The following is a 20,170-nucleotide window of genomic DNA, read 5'->3' as shown; positions in this document are numbered from 1 at the left end:
TCCTGAACCCATTTTATCATTGCTGATTTAACTGTCTCATCCTGAGTGTTCCATTTAAGCAGCAAGTTATACATTCTCGATAATAACTTGGTCTTTGGTTCAAGCAACTCTGTCTCAAGTTTCGATTTTTCCACCTGGAAACCTGTTTTTTTATCTAACTTAAAAACCTCATTAATTTGGGCATAATGCAGCCAATTTTGCACCTTATCCTTTAATTTTTCAAAGCTCTGCAATCTCCAATTACCTCCAATATTTTCTATTATTTCCCAATATTTCGGCCAGTATGCCTCCATATTGGTTGTTTTCCGAGCTTTGGCCTCTATTGGTGAAATCCACCTCGGAGTTTTGCTTTCCAATAAGTCTTTGTATTTTTTCCAGACCATATATATTGCTTTTCTGACAATATGGTTTTTAAACATTCCATATGATTTACCCTTGTCATACCACAAATACGCATGCCAACCTAACGAATTGTTAAAGCCTTCCAGATCTAGGACATCAGTGTTTTCTAGTAAAATCCAATCTTTCATCCAGCAGAAGGCCGCCGCTTCATAATATAACCTTAAGTCCGGCAGGGCAAACCCCCCTCTCTCTTTTGCATCAGTTAATATTTTAAACTTTATTCGGGGCTTTTTGCCCTGCCAGACAAACCTAGAGATGTCCTTCTGCCACTTTCCAAAGCATTCCACTCTGTCCACAATCTGCAAGGCCTGAAACAAAAACAACATCTTTGGCAAAACGTTCATCTTTATAGCTGCGATTCGACCTAACAAGGATAATTTCAGTCTTGACCAAATTTCTAAATCTTTTTTAACTTCTAACCAACATTTCTCATAGTTGTCTTTAAATAAATTCAAATTCTTAGAAGACAGATTAACTCCCAGGTATTTCACTTTTTTAACAATATTTAGTTCTGTCTCTTTCTGGAACCCTTCTGTCTCCATAGCCGTCAAATTTTTCCCTAACACCTTAGTTTTTTGCTTGTTCAGCTTAAAACCCGCCACCCGACCAAATTTCTGGATCAGTTCCAAAACTCTTTTTGTACTGGGTTCTGGCTCCTGTAGTGTTAAAACCAGATCATCTGCAAATGCTTTCAGTTTATATTGTTTCGCTCCGACCCGTATTCCTTGTACCTGCCGATCCTCCCTTATCATGTTCAGCAAAACCTCCAGGACTGAAATAAACAATAAAGGGGATAGGGGGCACCCCTGTCGTGTCCCTTTTTCAATATGAAGTTCTTCTGTCACCACATTGTTCACTATCAACTTAGCTTTTTGTTCTGAATAGATTGCTTCTATTCCATTCTCAAACCCCCTTCCCACTCCCATCCCTTCCAAATTTTTCTTCATGAATTTCCAGGAAATGTTGTCAAAGGCCTTCTCCGCATCAATAAAGATTAACACTGCTTTGGTGTTGATATTTGTTTGTAAAAGTTCCAAGATATCAATAATGTTCCTGGTATTATCAAACAAATGTCTACCTGGGAGAAAGCCAGCCTGATCTTTATAAATTACTTCATTTAGTACTTTTTTAAATCTGTTAGCCAAAATATCTGCAAATATTTTGTAATCCACGTTTAGGAGTGAGATGGGACGGTAGTTCTTAAGTTGAGTCTTTTCAGTTTCCACTTTAGGTATCAATGTGATGAATGCTTCTTTCCACGTATCTGGTGCCTTCCCTCCCCCCATAATCTGGTTGCAAACCTCCTCTAGTGGTTGTATCAAATAGTCTTTTAACGTCCTATAATACTTGGAGGTGAGTCCATCAGGTCCTGGAGATTTGCCTAACTGCATATTCTGAATGGCATCCTCAATTTCCTGTTGTGTTATTTTACAATTCAAGATTGATCTCTTCTCTTGAGGTAGTTCTGGAAGGCCATTTTCTTTCAAAAATTGTTCTATCTCGGCTGCATCCTCGGATCCTTGTGTGTACAGTTTTTTAAAATATTTCTGGAAACACTTTCTAATTTCTCCGGGTTTCTGGATGTTCTTTCCTTCAACTTCTAGATTGGTAACATAATTTAATTTTTGTCTCTTTTTCAACTGCCAAGCTAGCAGTTTCCCACATTTATTTGCCGACTCAAATGATCTTTGTTTCATTTGTTTAATTCTCCATTCCACTTCTTGGTTAATCAGTTGCGCATATTGTGACTGGTGGAATTTAATTTCTCTTAGAGTCTCTTTTGATTTTGGATTCAGTCTTAGTTTTTTCTCACCGTCTCTTATCTTCTCCAATATCTTGTCTTTTTTACCATTCCAGAGTTTTTTCTTAATCGTATTCTGTTGTATCAGAAACCCTCTCATGACAGCTTTACTCGCGTCCCAGATTGTTCTTTTTTCCACCGAGGTATTTAAGTTGATTTCAAAGTAGTCCTTTAAAACTTTTTGGGCCTTCTTTACAATCTCTTGATCTCTTAGCAGGTTGTCATTCATTTTCCATCTGAAGGAATCGGCAGTAGTAAATCTCATTTCCATTTTCAGAGCGTTATGGTCGGAGCAAGTCTTTGGGCAGATTTCTATTTTTGTAGTCTTAGGTGCCAGCCCTCTAGTTGTCCAAATTTGGTCGATTCTTGTCCATGACAGGTGGGCTTCAGAAAAGAAAGTTCCTTCTTTACCTAGGGGGTTTCTCGTCCTCCATAGATCGATTAAATCCATATTGTCAGTTAGTTCAAAGAAAGTTTTTGGTAGTCTTCCATCTTTAGTCAGATTCTGATTCTGTGACTTATCCATCAAAGTAGAGACAACCCCATTCATATCTCCCATCATAATGATGTTGGAATAGTCCAGATAGTCCAGTAGTGTCTCATGTAGCTTCTTATAAAATTCTGATTTCCCCTCATTTGGTGCGTAGATTCCCAATATCAAAACTTTTTCTCCTTGGGTCGAAATTTCAATAGCCAGGATTCTTCCTTGTTCATCTTTAAACAAAAATTTTGGTGAAAGGTTCTCTTTGGCGTAAATCACCACGCCTCTCTTTTTGACTCTGTCTGATGAGATAAATTCTTGGCCTAATCTTTTATTTGTTAACACCTTCCTGTGTAGCCTGGTCACATGGGTTTCTTGCAAACAAATTATATCCAAATTCTCTTTCTTTAAGATATGGAAGATCCTTTTGCGTTTTTCTGGGGAATTCGCGCCGTTAATGTTCCAACTATACAGCTGCAGAGACATCTTGTGTCAATCTGTTGTTACTCTTGTTGGGTGTCTTCTTTTTTGTCCGAATCCGAGGGTGGTAACTCTTTTCCTAACTCTGGTGGTGGCCAAATAGCTGCCGCTCCTTTCTGTAAGTCTTCTCCGTGATCGTGTAGGAACTTCTGGCTGTCCTCTTTCGTTTTAATTTTTATCTTCTTTCCTTTGTATTTAAATGAAAGGCCTTGTGGAAACTCCCACCTGTAAGGTATTCCGTTACCTCTCAAAAGTCCAGCTAGGTCCGTGTAGTTAGCTCTTAGGTCTAGTGTCAGAGCTGCCACCCAGTCCCAGCTCACATAGGACCAAGTCCGCCAGCGTTCACTTTATAAGAGTCTTTATTAAGTTACAGGTTTCATTTCCGAACTGCAGCGTGCAGCTCTACACCTTCTGCCCTAGGTCGGCGAAGACCCGTCTGAGTCCCCGCCTCTTGCACACCAGCTTAATACCCTAGCCTTGCTCCACCTCCTTCGCCTCTCCCTACGTCTCTGGGTCCTTCTGCCCCCCTGGGCCTCCTCCCTTCTACTCTCCTCTGACGCTGACCCCCCTGATCCTTCTGCCTCCTTGCGGCGGGCTTTAGGACCTGGCTCACTCTCCGGGCTGCTTACTGCTCCAGCTTCCGCTGCATTTGAACTTGGCGCGCGCGCCCAACTCTCTACTTTCCTCTTAACCGTTGCCTCGCTCTCTGAGGAGGGCGTGACCACCCCTGACTCGTGCCCTCCCTCCTGCTGACAGCCTCCGGAACCCGATGCCTGGCTACCTTCCTCCCTGCTGCTCTCAGTCTTGAGCGTGGGTCCCGACTTCCAGCTGCTGCCGCCCTCAGTTATGAGCGTGGGTCCCGACTTCCAGCTGCTGCTCTCTGAATCTCCTCTGTTCCCTTCCTCCTGGGGTGTCCCCCCGGATCCCCCCCTTGCTCTGCTCACTGGGGCTCCCTTTTGGGAGTCCTCTGACTCACTGCTTAGGCTTGGAGATCTCGGGTCGTCATCATCACTCATTTTCCCTTCGGATTCCTCCCCCTCGCTCTCTGCTTCCTCCCTTCTCTGCGTCTCTGCTCCTGAACCCCTGACATCCATCCCCCCCTCGAAGCCCCCCCTTCCCCCCTCCCCGCTTTCAGGTGTGGGTGCTGGGTGCTCCATCATCACGGGAGGGAATGCCGGATACAGTTCGCTCCCCGTGGTTGGCCGCCAACTGAAGACCTCCGAGTCTTCCTCCTCGCGGTCGCCGACGTTGACCTGTTCCGCTTCCATCTCTGTACCGCCGTGCTCGAACCCAAGGTCCTCCCCGAACACGTCCATGTCAGTCTCTGCGTCGGTCGCTCGACCTGGCATCTCCAGCCACTTCCGGCGCCATTGCTCCTCCGGTCGATCGTCCCACCAATACGAGGTGTCTGACGCCGAACCCGCCGGCGATCCTTCTGGGGAACGGGTGCTCAGTGCGGGTTCCCCGTCCGAGTCGAATCCATGGAACGTGCTGGAAGAAAGTGTGGGCGTGAACAGCCAGTCGTCGAAGAAGCTCGCTGGCATGGGTCTGTGTGGGAAAAGGGCATGAAACTCGTCCTTGAGCAGGGGTTCCTCCAAAGCGTAGTCTGGCACCCAGCTATTGGCGCTGGCCCGGGTGCCCTCTCTGGCTAGGAGGTATTCGACTCCCTCTTCTCCCCATCTGGAGTCCAAAATCTCCGTGACCTCGTTGATGGGGTCTTGCTGCGTCACCCCTCGCGTCTCCGTCCGCTCCCGGAACGGACTCGGTGCCGTCCCTGGCTCCTGGAATCTGTGAGGTGCCTTGTAGGGAGTGAGCACCGACCTGTGGAACACCGGATGCATTCTGGAACCCTCCGGCAGCGCCAATCGGAAGGCTACCGGGTTGATCTGTGCTTCGACTTGGTACGGACCAATTTGCTTGTGCCCCAACTTCTTCTTGGCTAGTGACCTGGTCGGCACTGCGTGGGCTGCCAACCAGACCCAGTCTCCCACTTGGATCTCTTCGCCAACCCGCCTGTGCTTGTCAGCTTGCACCTTGTAGGCGTGCTTAGCTAGCTCCAGCTGCCGTCTGAGTTGATCGTGTACCGCCTGCAACTCTGACGCGAACGCGTCCGCCGTCTGTGGTTCTCCGTCCCCCACTCTCTCCCGTCCCGGGAAGGTTCTGGGATTCCTCCCATTGTTGGCGAAGAACGGCGTCACCCCTGTGGACACGTGCTTCGTGTTGTTGTAAGCGAACTCGGCGAGCGGCAGGTAATCCACCCAGGTCGCAGGTTGTTGATTGGCATAGCATCTCAGGTACTGCTGCATGATGGCATTGACCCTCTCTGCTTGCCCGTTGGTCTGCGGGTGTCTTGCTGATGCCAGATCGACCTTGACATTTAGAAAACTCATCAGCTTCTGCCAGAAATTCGAGACGAACTGGCGCCCGCGGTCGGACAGGATAGACACTTTGAACACGTGATCTATGAACAGTTTGGCGGTTTGTTCCGCCGTGGCCACCTTCACACACGGAATGAAATGTGCCATCTTGGTGAACAAGTCCACCACCACTAGTACAGCTGTCTTGCCTCTCGAGCTGGGTAGATCCGTAACAAAGTCCAGGGCCACTCTCTCCCACGGTTCAAACGGCGTTTGCAGCGGTTCCAGCAGTCCCGCCGGTGGTTTGTGCACCGGTTTGGCCCTCTGGCAGGTGTCGCACCTCGCAACGTAGTCCCCGACTTCCCCTCTCAGTCTGGGCCACCAAAAGTCCCTTGCGACTAATTCCACCGTTTTTTCCGTGCCAAAGTGCCCGGCCGTGGGTGCGTCGTGCAGCTGCTGCAGTACCCTGGCGCGAAGTTCGTCTCCCGGCACGTAGATGGCCCCTTTACGTAAGAGCAAGCCGTCTCGTATCTGGAACTCGTCGCCCTTCGCCGTGCCCTTGTGCACCTCTGCCATCTTCGCCCGCGCGAAGGAGTCGTCCTGCAACGCCCGCCGCACCGCATCCAGGTCTACTGTGGCTGAAGCGCACGCCCACGCTGTTGGCGCGAAGATGTGCATGGCTGCCGCTGGCTTCGCCTCTTCGAGGTATTGCGGTTTGCGGGACAGTGCATCCGCCATGACGTTGGTGTCGCCTGGGACGTACTCTATTCGGAAATTGAAGTCAGCAAAGAACTCCGCCCAACGTATCTGCCTCTGGTTCAGGAACTGAGCCGTGCGCCAGTGCTCCAGATTCTTGTGATCCGTGCAGACCTGCACCGTGTGCTTGGCGCCGATCAGGAAGTGCCTCCACGCCTTGAAAGCTGCATGAATGGCCAGCAACTCCCTGTCCCAGATGGTGTAGTTCTGCTCCGACTTGCTGAGCTTTCTGGAGTAGAACGCTCCCGGCCTCCAGACCCCCTGTGGGTCCCTTTGCAGCAGGACAGCTCCCACTGCTCTATCGGACGCGTCTGTCTCTACCCGCATCGGTTTGCTGGGGTCGATATGCAGCAGTTGCTCTTCCGACGCGAAGAGACGCTTGAGTGCCTGAAAGGACTGCTCCGCCTGCTCCGTCCAGATGAATTTCTTTTTCTTGGAGCTTAGCGTGTCCGTAATGGCCGCCGTCTGCATCGCGAACCCCTTGATAAACTTGCGATAGAAGTTGGCGAAGCCGACAAACCGCTGGACCTCCTTCCGATTGCGCGGGCTCTTCCAATCCAACACCGCACGAACCTTGGCGCTGTCCATGGCTAGCCCCTTGTCCGACAACTTGTAACCCAAGAAATCCACCTCCGTCGTGTCGAACTGGCACTTCTCCAGTTTGGCGTACAGTCTATGCTGCTGCAGCCTCTTCAGCACCTCCCGAACATCTTGGTCATGGGCTTGCTGCGAGTCGGAGAATATCAGGATGTCATCCAGAAAGCAGACGCACTTCTTGTAAAGGAGTCCCGCCAACACATGATGCATGAAAGCTTGGAAACAGTGAGAACCGTTTTGCAATCCAAACGGCATCACTCTGTATTCGTAGGTGCCCAGAGGCGTGAACATGGCTGTCTTCCACTCATCGCCCTCCCTCATGCGGATGAGATTGTACGCACCTCGCAGGTCCAACTTGGTGAACACGCGTCCCTTGCGCACCGTCGCTAGCAGGTCGTCAATCCTGGGCATGGGGAAATCAGAAGGCTTGGTCATCTTGTTTAAGAGGCGAAAATCCACCACCAGTCTTTTCTGGGGCGTGTCCTTCTTCTTCACGAAGAAAACAGGACTGCCCCCTACTGCCCTGGACTCCCGGATGAAACCGCGCTGCAAATTGTGATCTATGAACTGTTTGAGTTCCTGTAATTCGTCCTCAGACATGGAATACAGCTTCCCTTTCGGCAGCGTCGCCCCTGGTAGGAGGTCAATCTTGCAGTCATATTGCCTGTGCGGTGGTAGCTTGTCAGCCTCTTTCTCGCAGAAGACCTCCAAAAAGTCCGCGTATTTGTGGGGGACTGCTTGCAACGTTCCCAACTGCAGTTGTGATTCCTCCTCCTCTCCCTCCTGTCTGGGCAGGATGCAGTGTTCTGCGCAATAAGAGGAGCCGAAGATCAGCTGTCTCTGGTACCAAGCCAGTGTCGGACTGTGCCTGTCCAGCCAACTCATGCCCAACACAATGGGCGTGTCCGACAGTTGGGTGACATTAAAACTGATGACTTCCCTGTGGTTGCCAAGGCGCATCACCATCGGTGGCGTTTGCTTCACCACCTGCCCCCCTAGCAACTCTCTGCCATCCACTGTGACGACTTGCAGGGGCAGAGTGGCAGGCAGTAGCTGTATAGCGTGCTGCTCCACAAAATCCTGCGCTATAAAGTCTGCGTTGCTTCCAGAATCCACAGAAAGCGGCACTTCGATAGTGACGCCATCGGGTAGCTGGAGAGATGCTGTGAGCTGCACTACTGGTTTGGGTGGGAGGGGGTCCGTGGGTTGCAAGATCGCTGGGGACTGCTTCACTGATGCGTCTGGCTGGGCCCCAGTGCCTCTGTCTCCAGCCAGACATCGTCGTTTCCCTGCTGTGGTTCTCCTTGCTGCGTTGCTGCAGTCACCATCGCCGAGGCTGCAGTGTGCTTGTGGAGCCTCCGGGGACACTCTTTCGCCAAATGGCCTGGATCCTCGCAGATGTAACACTTCCTGTTCCCTCTAGGAGGCTTCGCTTTCACTGCTGTCGGTGCTTGGGCTCTGGCTGCTGACTGAGCCCTTGCACCTCCAACCTCCATCGGTTCCCCTCCCCCTCCTGGCGGAGGTGTGGATTGCGCACTCGCTGCTTCTCTTGGAACGAAAGAGAAACTTCTCGCTGCTTCGCGCCCTCCACGTCCTTCATCTCTGCACCAGGGACGTTCTTCCAGCCTCACCCCCACAGTCAGCGCCCTTTGGACCACCTCCTGCGTGCTTCGGGGCCTCTCCCCCCTTGCAATTTCATCCTTGACCGCTGAGCTTAGACCCTCCCAGAACAGGTCTCTGACAGGGGGCGAATCCCGGTCCCACTCTAAGGCACTGACCAGCGCAAAAAAGCGGGCGTGGTACTGCCGGACGCTTGCCCTCCCTTGTTTCAGTCCATGAATCTCCCGTCGGGCAAGATCCACATCAATAGTAGACAAAAAACACGCATCCATCGCTTTGATAAAGGCATCTGCATTCTGAAGCGCCGGATCTTTATCCCTCCACAAATTGCGTAGCCACGCTTTAGCATCCCCATGCAAATGGGATAGTATGAACCCCACTTTCTCTTCCTCATCTCTAAAGTCTTTTGCCAGCAGTTGCAGTGCGCACATTACGTCTGCTCGAAAATTGGGGTACTGTTGTAAATTCCCATCGAAGTGAGCCACAAGCCCTCCTGCTCTCCGTGCCAACCCAACCCCCTCCGGTCTGGGTCCTGGCTGCCCGTGTTTAACCCATGCTTCAAACCTGGCGTGGAGATCTCTGTAGGCGGCTGCCGCATCCTCCTCCCTCTTCTTGGATGCCAGTACCTCCGCGTTCAATTGGGTAACTGACTGTTGCAGCGCTGCAACTTTCTCTGCTTCCGTCATCTCTGCTAACCGTCGTGAGCTTGCTCCCAAACACCTATCCCCTCCTCCAGCTGCCTCTCTCTCCGCTGCGAGATATCAGGTGTCCGAAGCTTTTAAGAGACGGGTCTTACTGTCAGAGCTGCCACCCAGTCCCAGCTCACATAGGACCAAGTCCGCCAGCGTTCACTTTATAAGAGTCTTTATTAAGTTACAGGTTTCATTTCCGAACTGCAGCGTGCAGCTCTACACCTTCTGCCCTAGGTCGGCGAAGACCCGTCTGAGTCCCCGCCTCTTGCACACCAGCTTAATACCCTAGCCTTGCTCCACCTCCTTCGCCTCTCCCTACGTCTCTGGGTCCTTCTGCCCCCCTGGGCCTCCTCCCTTCTACTCTCCTCTGACGCTGACCCCCCTGATCCTTCTGCCTCCTTGCGGCGGGCTTTAGGACCTGGCTCACTCTCCGGGCTGCTTACTGCTCCAGCTTCCGCTGCATTTGAACTTGGCGCGCGCGCCCAACTCTCTACTTTCCTCTTAACCGTTGCCTCGCTCTCTGAGGAGGGCGTGACCACCCCTGACTCGTGCCCTCCCTCCTGCTGACAGCCTCCGGAACCCGATGCCTGGCTACCTTCCTCCCTGCTGCTCTCAGTCTTGAGCGTGGGTCCCGACTTCCAGCTGCTGCCGCCCTCAGTTATGAGCGTGGGTCCCGACTTCCAGCTGCTGCTCTCTGAATCTCCTCTGTTCCCTTCCTCCTGGGGTGTCCCCCCGGATCCCCCCCTTGCTCTGCTCACTGGGGCTCCCTTTTGGGAGTCCTCTGACTCACTGCTTAGGCTTGGAGATCTCGGGTCGTCATCATCACTCATTTTCCCTTCGGATTCCTCCCCCTCGCTCTCTGCTTCCTCCCTTCTCTGCGTCTCTGCTCCTGAACCCCTGACATCTAGTAATTGTTTAGGAATATCCTTGTAAATTTGTGCTCTTCTGTCCTGGATCACAAGTGCTTTGTTAAAATGTAAATCAAGTAGCTTGTCTCTCTCCTGTTTAGTCCTTAAAATGATCAAACAGTCTCTAGGCCTGTCCTTCCCGGCAACTCTTCCCAATCTAAATGCAGTCGTTATTTTGAAGTCTATGTCTTGATTTATACCCCAGAATTTGGAAAATTCTGCCGTTAGAAAGCCAGTCAAATCCTCTTTCTCAATCTCTGGGATAGAGCGTAATCTCAAATTATTTTCCCTGTTTCTCAATTCCACCAAAGACAGGTAGGCCTGCTGGTCCGTAATATGTTTGTGGACGGTCTTCCAGCCAAATATTATAAAATATTAATTAACCAAATATCACCAGTGCTGGGAGAGGTTATGAACAATATATTGAGAGAAGGAAAGATACCTGATACCTGGAAGGAAGCCTATGTTACCTTGATTCCTAAAAAAGAGGTGGGCACTATGGAAGTAAAGAACTATAGGCCAATCTCATTATTAAATAATGATTATAAGCTATTTGCAGATATAATGGCGGAAAGATTAAAGAAGGTCTTGATTAATAAAATCCATGGTGACCAAACAGGATTTCTCCCAGGGAGACAATTACGGGATAATGTAAGGAATTTGATTGACATTATTGAATATTTGGACATGAAAATAGACAGAAAAGCTGCACTGGTTTTCATTTGACAATGTTTCCTGGAACTTCCTAAAGAAGGTTTTGGAGAGGATGGGAATTGGTGAAAAATTTAGAAGAGGCATAGAAGCAATATACAAAGAACAGAAAGCAAAGCTGGTGATAAATAATAATACAACAGAATATTTTAACATTTATAAAGGGACCAGACAAGGTTGCCCCCTGTCCCCCTTATTATTTATTATAATTTTGGAAGTACTTAATAAGAGACTGAGGGAGGCAACAGAAGTGAAAGGAATTAGAGTAGGAAAGAAGGAATTTAAAATTAAAGCCTTCGCCGACGATATTGTTCTGACTTTGGAAGATCCACAAGATAGTGTAAAAGAAGCATTACAAAAAATTGAGGAATTTGGAGAGGTGGCAGGTTTTAAGGTAAATAAGAATAAAACTAAAATGCTGGTTAAAAATCTAACTAAGGAAGAAACGAAAGATCTAGAACAAAAAGTGGAAATCATGGTGGTGAAAAAAGTGAAATATTTGGGAGTGTGGATCACGGCAAAAAACATAAACCTATATAAAGATAATTATGAAGTTACATGGAAAAAAATAAAGAAAGATCTGGAAATATGGGAGAGGATGAAATTTTCCTTTTTAGGAAGGATAGCAGTGGTTAAAATGAATGTTTTGCCGAGAATGTTGTTCCTATTTCAAACTCTTCCAGTTATTAAAGGTTTAAAACAATGTAAAGAATGGCAGAGAACCCTGATGAAATTCATCTGGCAGGGGAAAAGACCAAGGATTAAAATGAAAATATTAACTGATAAAAAGGAAAGAGGAGGTTTTGCTCTCCCAGATTTGAGTTTATATTATGAAGCAGCGTGCCTACTTTGGCTAAAAGATTGGATAAAACTGGAGAACAGAGACCTGTTGGATTTAGAAGGTTTCAATAATTGGTACGGGTGGCACGCATATCTCTGGTATGAGAAGGTGAAAGTCCACAGGGCTTTCTTAAATCATATTTTCAGGGGACCAATATATCAGGTCTGGGAAAGAAATAAGAACCTTCTTGAAAGAAAAACACCATGGTGGATCTCACCGGTAGAGGTCTTAACAAAAAAAAAAACCAACATGGAAGAGAAGACAGCCACTTACGAAGATTTGGTAAGAAAATCAGAACAAGGGCTTAAACTTAAACCTTATGAGGAAATAAAGGATCAATTCACCGGTTGGTTACAGTATCATCAGGTGAATGATATGTTAAAGCAAGATAAAAGAAAAATGGGCTTTGAGGACAAGAAATCAAAATTCAATATAGAAATAATAGAAGGTAAAAACAAAACATTGTCTAAATTATACAACATATTACTGGAATGGCATACAAAAGACGAGGAAGTCAAAGAGGCAATGATTAAATGGGCAATTGACTTCGGCTATAACATCGAGTTTGAAAAGTGGTTGAAATTGTGGAATAGAGATATTAAATTTACGGCCTGTACGAGTTTGAGAGAAAATGTCTGGAAAATGCTCTATAGATGGTATCTCACGCCGGCAAAATTAGCTAAAATCTATAGATCAGAAAATAAGACATGCTGGAAATGTGGTGAAGTGGAGGGAGACCTCTACCATATGTGGTGGCAATGCAACAAGGTGAAGGTTTTTTGGGAAGCAATTTATAATGAACTTAAAAAAGTTTTTAAATATACTTTTCCCAAAAGACCTGAGGCCTTTTTGCTGGGAATTATGGGTAAGGAAATAAAAAATGAAGATAAAAAAATTTTTCTCTATGCCACCACAGCCGCAAGAATTATGCTGGCACAAAACTGGAAAACAGAAAATATACCTAACGTAAGTGACTGGCAGGTCAAAATGATTAACTATGCCGAGCTAGATAGATTAACAGGCAGAATACGAGACCAAGACGACCAGAAATTTCAAAAAAATTGGAGTAAATTTTGGAAATATATTGGAACGGATATATAGGAGGAACTGGCGGTATTAGAAAAACTTTATCAGCTAATAAGTATAAACTTTAATAAACTAATTACGCAATCCGGGATTTATTTGATACTTACCAAAAGGGTGGAGGGAAGTCAAAGGCTAAGTAGAGCCTAATGCTTATATTATTTTTTTTGTATGATTGTATGCTTACTTTTTGTATAGCATGAAAATAGGATGAATAATTTATGTTAAAATGTCTATTTTTGTATTTGTTTGTCCTTTTTTTTTTCTTTTACAAATTCTGAATAAAAATTTACTTGCAAAAAAAAAAAAGGATGCTTCAATAGCAGCCTTCAGCTCTTCTGCATTGCTCGGTCTCATGTCTCTCATCTTTCTCTTGGCAATGCCCCATAGATTCTCTATGGGGTTCTGGTCAGGCGAGTTTTCTGGCTAATCAAGCACAGTAATCCCATGGGCATTGAACCAGGTTTTGGTGCTTTTGGCAGTGTGGGCAGGTGCCAAGTCCTGCTGGAAAATGAAGTCAGCATCCCCATAAAGCTCGTCTGCAGAAGGAAGCATGAAGTGCTCCAAAATCTCCTGGTAGATGGCTGCGTTGACCCTGGACTTAATGAAGCACAGTGGACCAACACCAGCTGATGGCATGGCTCCCCAAATCAACACTTCATACTGGACTTCAAGTATCTGGCATTGTGTGCCTCCCCATTCTTCCTCCAGACTCTGAGTCCTTAGTTTCCAAATGAGATGCAAAAGCTGCTCTCATCAGAAAAGAGGACTTGAGACCACTGAACAACAGACCAGTTCTTTTTTTTCTTTAGCCCAGGCAAGATGCTTCTGACGTCATTTCTTGTTCAGGAGCGGCTTGACAAGAGGAATACGACATTTGAAGCCCATCTCCAGGATCCGTCTGTGTGTGGTAGCTCTCGATACACTAACTCCAGCCTCAGTCCACTCCTTGTGAAAGTCCCCAACACGTTTGAATGGTCTTTTCCTGACAATCCTATCTAGGCTGTGGTCATCCCTGCTTCTTGTGCACCTTTTTCTTCCACACTTTCCCCTTCCGCATAACTTTCCATTAATGTGCTTCGATACAGCACTTTGGGAACATCCAACTTCTTCTGCAATTACTGTTTGAGGCTTTCCCTCCTTATGGAGGGTCTCAATGATGGCTTTCTGCACAACTGTCAGGTCAGCAGACTTCCCCATGATTGTGCTTCCTACTGAACCCATTGCAGGTGTTATGGATTGAATAGCTACTGCACCTTTTCACAATATTCTTATTTTCTGAGATTGTTTATTTGGGGTTTGTATCAGCTGTACCCCATAATATCACAATTATAACAAATAAAGGCTTGACATATCTCGCTTTGTATGTCATGAGTCTATCTCATATATTAGTTTCACCTTTTAAGTTGAATTACTGAAATAAATGAACTTTTCCACAATATTATAATTTTCTGAGTTTAACCTTTATGTAACCTGAAGCATATGTAACCCAAGGTATCACTGTAGTCCTTTACAGCAGAATGCAGCAGAAGCAACTGTGGTTGGAATAGTAACATCAAAGGTTTTATTTATAAAGCAAATAACAAAACAGCACGACAACTCTCACATCCCTCTTTTTCAGCAGAGGAGCAGAGAGCAGAGAGAGGGAGGAGACATTTAAATAGTTCCCATACTCATACATCAATTAAGTAATTAAAAGCAACCAACAACATTATGCAATGTGAGAATGAGACATTACAATACTGACACAAGCTTTCTGCTCACTGATATTTAGGCAAATACAACTTTTTGTTTTGTACCAGTGTCAGGTAATGATGCTTGCAATTTGTATTTAAGACTTATTTTTTGTTGTATTGCTTTTGTGACCTGATGGCTGGGCATTCATTTTGCAACTCTTAGAGACAGTTTGTGTGACTTAGAATACAGACTCTGTTATACAGCCAGGGAACATAGAACCCCTAGGAGTTATGCAGCATATTTCAGTCTTATTAAGAGAACCTTTATTGGGACGGATCTCAGCAGCTTAAAAAGGCAATGCCATAAAAGCATATTGAAGAAGCATTTCATTAAGATATCATATGAAGAAATAGATTAAAATTTATCCACATCTCAGTATGTGGAGGGAATGAAGTTTCTCCTGGTGAAGGGAAGTGGGGCAGCTATTGTCTCTTAACCTGACCTGGTTGTGGAAGCATACACATTGATGGGGCAATTAAGAGGATGTGCACCATTCATCTTAAAGAACATGAATAGAGCAAGAGGGAGGAGGTGGTCAGTTCATATACTTGACTTTCTAAAGTTGCAGTCAGTAAGCAGGCCTATTTGGAAGCAAGTCCCGTTAAAATTGGTGGCCTTTCCTTCCAAGTAAGCATATTTAGGATTGGGGCACAATAATGATATTGAGATGGATACATAATGGTAGACATAGCATTTAAAACTGGTCAGTGTGTTTATGGCTTGATTTTTGTTTTCCCTCCCCCCTTGCAGAAAATGATTAGAAGTATCTTTTTGTTCCTGGATCGAACATATGTTCTTCAAAATTCAACGCTGCCATCAATTTGGTGAGGAAGAAAAGAGAAGTATTGATGTTAGACTTTTAGATGCTCTGTTAAAATATGTATTCAGTCAAGGAATAAGAGGAGTGGTCCTCTTGAGGATCAAGAATTGGTTAAGTTGCAGGAAGCGAAAAATAATAATAATTGAACAGTTCTCTGAGTGGAAAGAAGGAAAAAATGGAGTCCCCTCAAGTATCAGTAGATGTCTACTCATTATGCGGCAGTTGTGGAAAAAGGCAAATTACATGCTAGGGATCATCAGGAAAGGAATTGAAAATAAACTGCCAGTATCATAATACCTTTATACAAATCTGTGGGGTGACCACAGTTGGAATACTGTGTACAATTCTGGTTGCCTCACCTCAAAAATGATATTATGGAGTTGGGAAAAGTTCAGAAAATGATTAAAGGGGATGGAGTGTCTCCCCTATGAATAAAGGTTGTAGCATTTGGAACTTCTTAGTTTAGAGAAAAAGCAAGTAGGAGGTGACATGATAGAAATTTATAAAATTATGCATGACATGGAGAAAGTGGATAGGGAGAAGTTTATCTTCCTCGTAACACTAGAACTCATGGACATCCAATGAAGCCGAATGTTGTTAAACTATGGAACTTGTTCCCTCAGGAAGTAGTGATGGCCCCCAACTTGGATGACTTTAAAAGAGGAGTAGACAAATCCATGGAGGAGAGGGCTATCAATGGCTACTAGCCACAATGGGTGTGCTCTATCGCCACAGTTGGAGGCAGCAATGCTTCTGAATACCAGTTGCTGGAAATCAGAGGAGAGGAGAATGCTCTTGTGCTTGAATCCTGCTTACAGGATTCCCGCAGGCATCTGGTTGGCCACTGTGGGAACAGGATGCTGGGCTAGATGGGTTATGGGCCTGATTCAGCAGGCTCTTCTTAAATTATTCCCTTTCATTCTGATAGATGACAAACTGACAGAGAATAGAGAATCTTTGCAACATGGCTGGTTTATGTGTTTTCTTTGCCGTCTCACCCCCAGATTTTCATAAGGGATGTGGGTGTGGTACTTTAAAGATAAAGTTACGCTAAACCAAGAAGCTCAGATCTGGAAAGTATAGAGAATCTCCATGGCAGTGAAGGAGGTCATTGTGTATATTGATTGGAGACCAAGAATGGCAACAGTGCTACATGTTGGGAATGACTGAGCCATCAAGAACCAGCTTGGCAAAACTGTCTCTGTCTTCAGACACCATGTTCATATATAAGAATAAGCCACACACCACACATTTGTCACGAATGAGCCAATTACACTTGCTTCATACTTCTCTGCTAGCAGTGGAGAGAAACAAGCCACAGTCAGTGTTGTGTCTTTTGTTATTGACTTCTCAAACATAGTTTGTTTGAGCAAAACAAACCATAATCTCTGGTTCAGGTACAGTGGTGCCCCGCAAGACGAATGCCTCGCAAGACGGAAAACCCGCTAGACGAAAGGGTTTTCCGTTTTTGAGCTGCTTCGCAAGATGATTTTCCCTATGGGCTTGCTTTGCAAGCCGAAAATGTCTTGCAAGTGTTCCGATTTTTCCCCGCTTTCCCCCCTTTTTCTAAGCCGCTAAGCCGCTAATAGCCTTTTAGCCGCTAATCCGCTAAGCCTTTAATAGCCGCTAATAGCCTTTTAGCCGCTAATCCGCTAAGCCTTTAATAGCCGCTAAGCCTTTAATAGCCGCTAAACCGCTAATAGCCGCTAAACCGCTAATAGCGCTAATCCGCTAAGCTGCTAATAGGGTTGCTTCGCAAGACGAAAAAACCGCTAGACGAAGAGGCTCGCGGAACGGATTAATTTCGTCTTGCGAGGCACCATTGTATAATGGTAAGAAAGGAATTGTGGTTTGTTTCCTCTGCGCACTTACAGCCAGCCAGGAACAAAACAATCAAGATTTAGGTGTTCACAATCAACCATTAATTATGGTTCGAATCCCCACGATGGGGTGAGCTCCTGTTGCTTGGTCCCAGCTCCTGCCAACCTAGCAGTTTGAAAGCATGTCAAAGTGCAAGGAGATAAATAGGTATCGCTTCGGCGGGAAGGTAAAAGGCGTTTCCGTGTGCTGCTCTGATTCGCCAGAAGCAGTTTAGTCATGCTGGCCACATGACCTGAAAACTGTCTGCGGACAAACATCTGTTCCCTCAGCCTATAGAGCAAGATGAGCGCCGCAACCCCAGAGTCATCCGCGATTGGACCTAATGGTCAGGGGTACTTTTACCTTTATGAAGTATAAACAGGGCCATGGACAAAAACAAATAGCAGTTTAGTCTGAGATTTTAAAACATGTGATGCCAATGTAGAATGCTGTAAATCTGAAACAATTGTCTGTTGTTGTTTTTTACTTTATAATTATGTATGCTTAACAAAATGCAGATCTTTGGGTAATGCCCCCAGCACTCTGCATATTGTCTATGTATTTATTTAAAATCTTTTCCACAATGAGTTTTACAGGAACACTCTGTGTTAGAGTTTGGTTTAGAGCCTTGTTTTACCAGTGCAGTATCTCTAGAAGTGGTACACATTGGGCTGGACCTCAGTTTATCATACCACTCATGGAAGGAACAAACTATGTTGTTTTCCAACCCTATTGCTTGCATTAAACTTGAATTTGCTACTAGTATTAAGTTCCGGGAGGACTCCTGTTGTTTTCTCCCCAACCAACTGTTTTTTAAATCTTTTAAAGCCCATTCACAATTTAACCTTTGAATAGTTCCTAGTGTTTATGTATTTATCCAAATTTCAATTTATATGAATACATATATAGATGCCCCTTAACTGGATTTACACACATTTTGGGGTTCTCAGGAAAATGTGCAAATAAGATTGTTCCCTCTAGTAATAGCTCGCTATCGACATTTGTGTAGATCAGTTAAAAGTCTGCATAATTAATGACTGAAGCCTGGTCAGACACAAGTTGCTGAACCCAATATGAGAAGGCATGATAATCGGGTCAGGTCATGTGTGCACAAAAGAGCCAGGAACTTACTTTTTCTTACACAGTATTCAGAAAGTAACACCTGATCAGTCCTGAATAAATGGATGCAAAGGTATCCAATATGCTGCCTCCCTGTGTTGAACTTTGATTCTTTATCATTATTTCTTTATTTTCAGGGATATGGGGCTAGAATTGTTTAGGGCACATATAATTAGCGATCAGAAAGTCCAAAACAAGACCATTGATGGCATTCTTCTGTTGACTAAGCGAGAGAGAAATGGTGAGGCTATTGACAGGAGCCTGCTTCGCAGCCTCCTCAGCATGCTTTCAGATCTTCAGGTGAGTCAGGGATCCCCACCATGTTTAACCTGTATAATATTTCAAAGGAAACTATGAGAGCATCCTAAGGAAATGACTCATTTCTGTTTCCCCCAGATTTATCAGGATTCTTTTGAGCACAGATTCTTAGAAGAAACGAATCGCTTATATGCAGCAGCAGGACAGAGGCTTATGCAAGAGAGAGAGGTATTTTATTACCTTACTGTTCATGGGCACCATGAGGATATTAATCTCTTGATTATGAGGGCAGAACAGAAGCTCCCATGATGTGTTTTGCCCTGCTGATAGGGACTACAATACAGGCATAACTCAGATATATTGTGGGTTCAGTTCCACACCACCACAATAAAGCGAATAGCACAATAAAGTGAGTCACACATTTTTTTGTTTCTCAGTGCATATAAAATTATGCTTACACTATACTGTAGTCTATTAAGCCAGCCCCTCTACTCTTGGCTCAGGAGGAGAAAATCCCGCCTCCAGCCCTAGTTGCGTGTCGAGACCCCGAGACGACCCCCTCATTGATGAATAAGACACTAGGACAAAGATATTAGGATAATGTTATTGGGCAAATTTAGGTCACAACTTTATTGGTTACAGAGGGACGCGGGTGGCGCTGTGGGTTAAACCACAGAGCCTAGGGAAGGTAAACGGTGTTTCCGTGCGCTGCTCTGGTTCGCCAGAAGCGGCTTAGTCCTGCTGGCCACATGACCTGGAAGCTGTACGCCGGCTCCCTCAGCCAATAAAGCGAGATGAGCGCCGCAACCCCAGAGTCGGTCATGACTGGACCTAATGGTCACGGGTCCCTTTACATTTACCTTTTATTGGTTACAGAATGTGAGCGGTATTGGTTTAGGCATTGGAATTGACCCGACTATATCTGACTCTTGCCTGTCATGCAGGGAGTCCAGTAAGGGTCAACCACTGGTAGGGGGAGCCCCGTCGATGCAAACCAACTCAAGCTCCCCATGGGGTCCTGGCATGGCCCTAGCCCAGCCCTGGACTTCAGACAAGATCCACACACCCAATTTCCTTAAGCTTGGAGGGGCAGTTGTTGGCCACACCTCCCCTCCCCCATTATAAGATCAACCAATGCCTAACCGCCAAACCTTACAAAGTTGTGACGATTGCTACGAGGTAGGCGAAAACCAAATGGCCCATGCCAATTTGCCAAGTGGAAAAATTCCTACCAGGCCCCTCAACGGCGACCAACCAAGGTCCATAGCAAGGCCAAATTTGAAACCTGATAATAGGGAGGGAGGGCGGGAGATAGAGGAAGTGAGCCAAGAGGAAGCTCTCGGGCTTGTGCCTCAGTTAAATGGGGCCCGGCCACGCCCCCCCAGCCAGCGGATTGGCTGGCAGGCGAATGACATGGCTGAGAACCTCCGGGGGATGCAGGACTTTGTCCCCCATCCCCGGAGGGGAGTGGGTGGCCATGTGGTCCACCGCAACTCCTCCCCACTGGGAAGTGGAGCAGATTAAGCTCCACTCCCATGGCCAGAAGAGGGGTGGTGGCAGCAGAGGGCTTCCTTTCCCTGGAAGCAGCCGGGCTGCCTGCAGCTGCGTCCTCATAATGAACATCATCTGTGAAGTACAATAAAATGA

At 46.2% G+C, this 20,170-nt stretch overlaps 1 protein-coding gene across 2 annotated transcripts in view; it reads left to right on the top strand.

Annotated features, from left to right (window-relative positions):
* LOC309523301 (cullin-4B) overlaps positions 1 to 20,170 on the top strand; it is a 236,591-nt gene that overhangs the window by 38,329 nt on the left and 178,092 nt on the right. For both annotated transcript variants that reach the window (XM_082207090.1, XM_082207089.1), the window contains exons 4-6: positions 15,217 to 15,290; positions 18,403 to 18,565; positions 18,662 to 18,751. In XM_082207090.1, coding sequence (XP_082063216.1) covers positions 15,217 to 15,290; positions 18,403 to 18,565; positions 18,662 to 18,751 — 327 coding nt within the window. The remainder of the gene's footprint in view (positions 1 to 15,216; positions 15,291 to 18,402; positions 18,566 to 18,661; positions 18,752 to 20,170) is intronic.

The sequence above is a fragment of the Podarcis vaucheri genome (assembly GCF_965113315.1).
Source record: "Podarcis vaucheri genome assembly, chromosome: W".
In the NCBI taxonomy this organism is placed as follows: Eukaryota; Metazoa; Chordata; class Lepidosauria; order Squamata; family Lacertidae; genus Podarcis; species Podarcis vaucheri.
The sequence above is the reverse complement of the archived record's forward strand: the minus strand, read 5'-3'. Positions and strand labels throughout refer to the sequence as shown.